The sequence below is a fragment of the Eimeria tenella genome, genomic scaffold, assembly GCF_000499545.2.
Source record: "Eimeria tenella Houghton genomic scaffold, Eth_scaff3576, whole genome shotgun sequence".
NCBI lineage: Eukaryota > Apicomplexa > Conoidasida > Eucoccidiorida > Eimeriidae > Eimeria > Eimeria tenella.
Genome location: NW_013543257.1, coordinates 541 through 1,060, shown reverse-complemented (window position 1 = coordinate 1,060; position 520 = coordinate 541). Strand labels below are relative to the sequence as shown.

Here is a 520-nt window from a genome sequence, read left to right as displayed (position 1 = left end):
TAGGGTTTAGGGTTTAGGGTTTAGGGTTTAGGGTTTAGGGTTTAGGGTTTGGGGTTTGTGCTGCAGAGAGACGAAGGCGAGGCCAAGGAAATGGCCTCTGAGATCAAAAGGCTTCGAGCCGAAGTTGAGGAGGTTTACATTTGCAGGGTAAAACCCTAAACCCTAAACCCTAAACCCTAAACCCTCAAACCCTAAACCCTCAAAGCCTACCCCTTCAAACCCTATGCCCTTGACACCCTATGCTGTGAAACCCCCAAACCCTCAAGCCCTAGACCCTGGAACCTCAAAACCGCAAACCCTCAAACCCTAAACCCTAAATCTTCAAATCCTACACTCTCAAACCCTTAACCCTCAAACCCTAGACCGCCAACCCCTAAACCGCCAATCAAAGCCCCCGCAAGCCAAACCCTAAACCCCCGCAAGCCAAACCCTAAACCCTCGCAAGCACTAAACCCTCAAAAAGCGCCTCCCCTCACCCGCGCACTCCACCGCAGCTGCTGCCACCCCAACACCGCCCTTC

At 52.7% G+C, this 520-nt stretch overlaps 1 protein-coding gene across 1 annotated transcript in view; it reads left to right on the top strand.

Annotated features, from left to right (window-relative positions):
* Positions 1-90: 90 nt before the first annotated feature.
* The window catches only part of ETH_00043825 (uncharacterized protein), a gene marked incomplete at both ends in the record, with an annotated part of 715 nt that continues 285 nt past the window's right edge, over positions 91-520 (top strand). The window contains one exon of the mRNA XM_013376511.1: positions 91-147. Coding sequence (XP_013231965.1) covers positions 91-147 — 57 coding nt within the window. The remainder of the gene's footprint in view (positions 148-520) is intronic.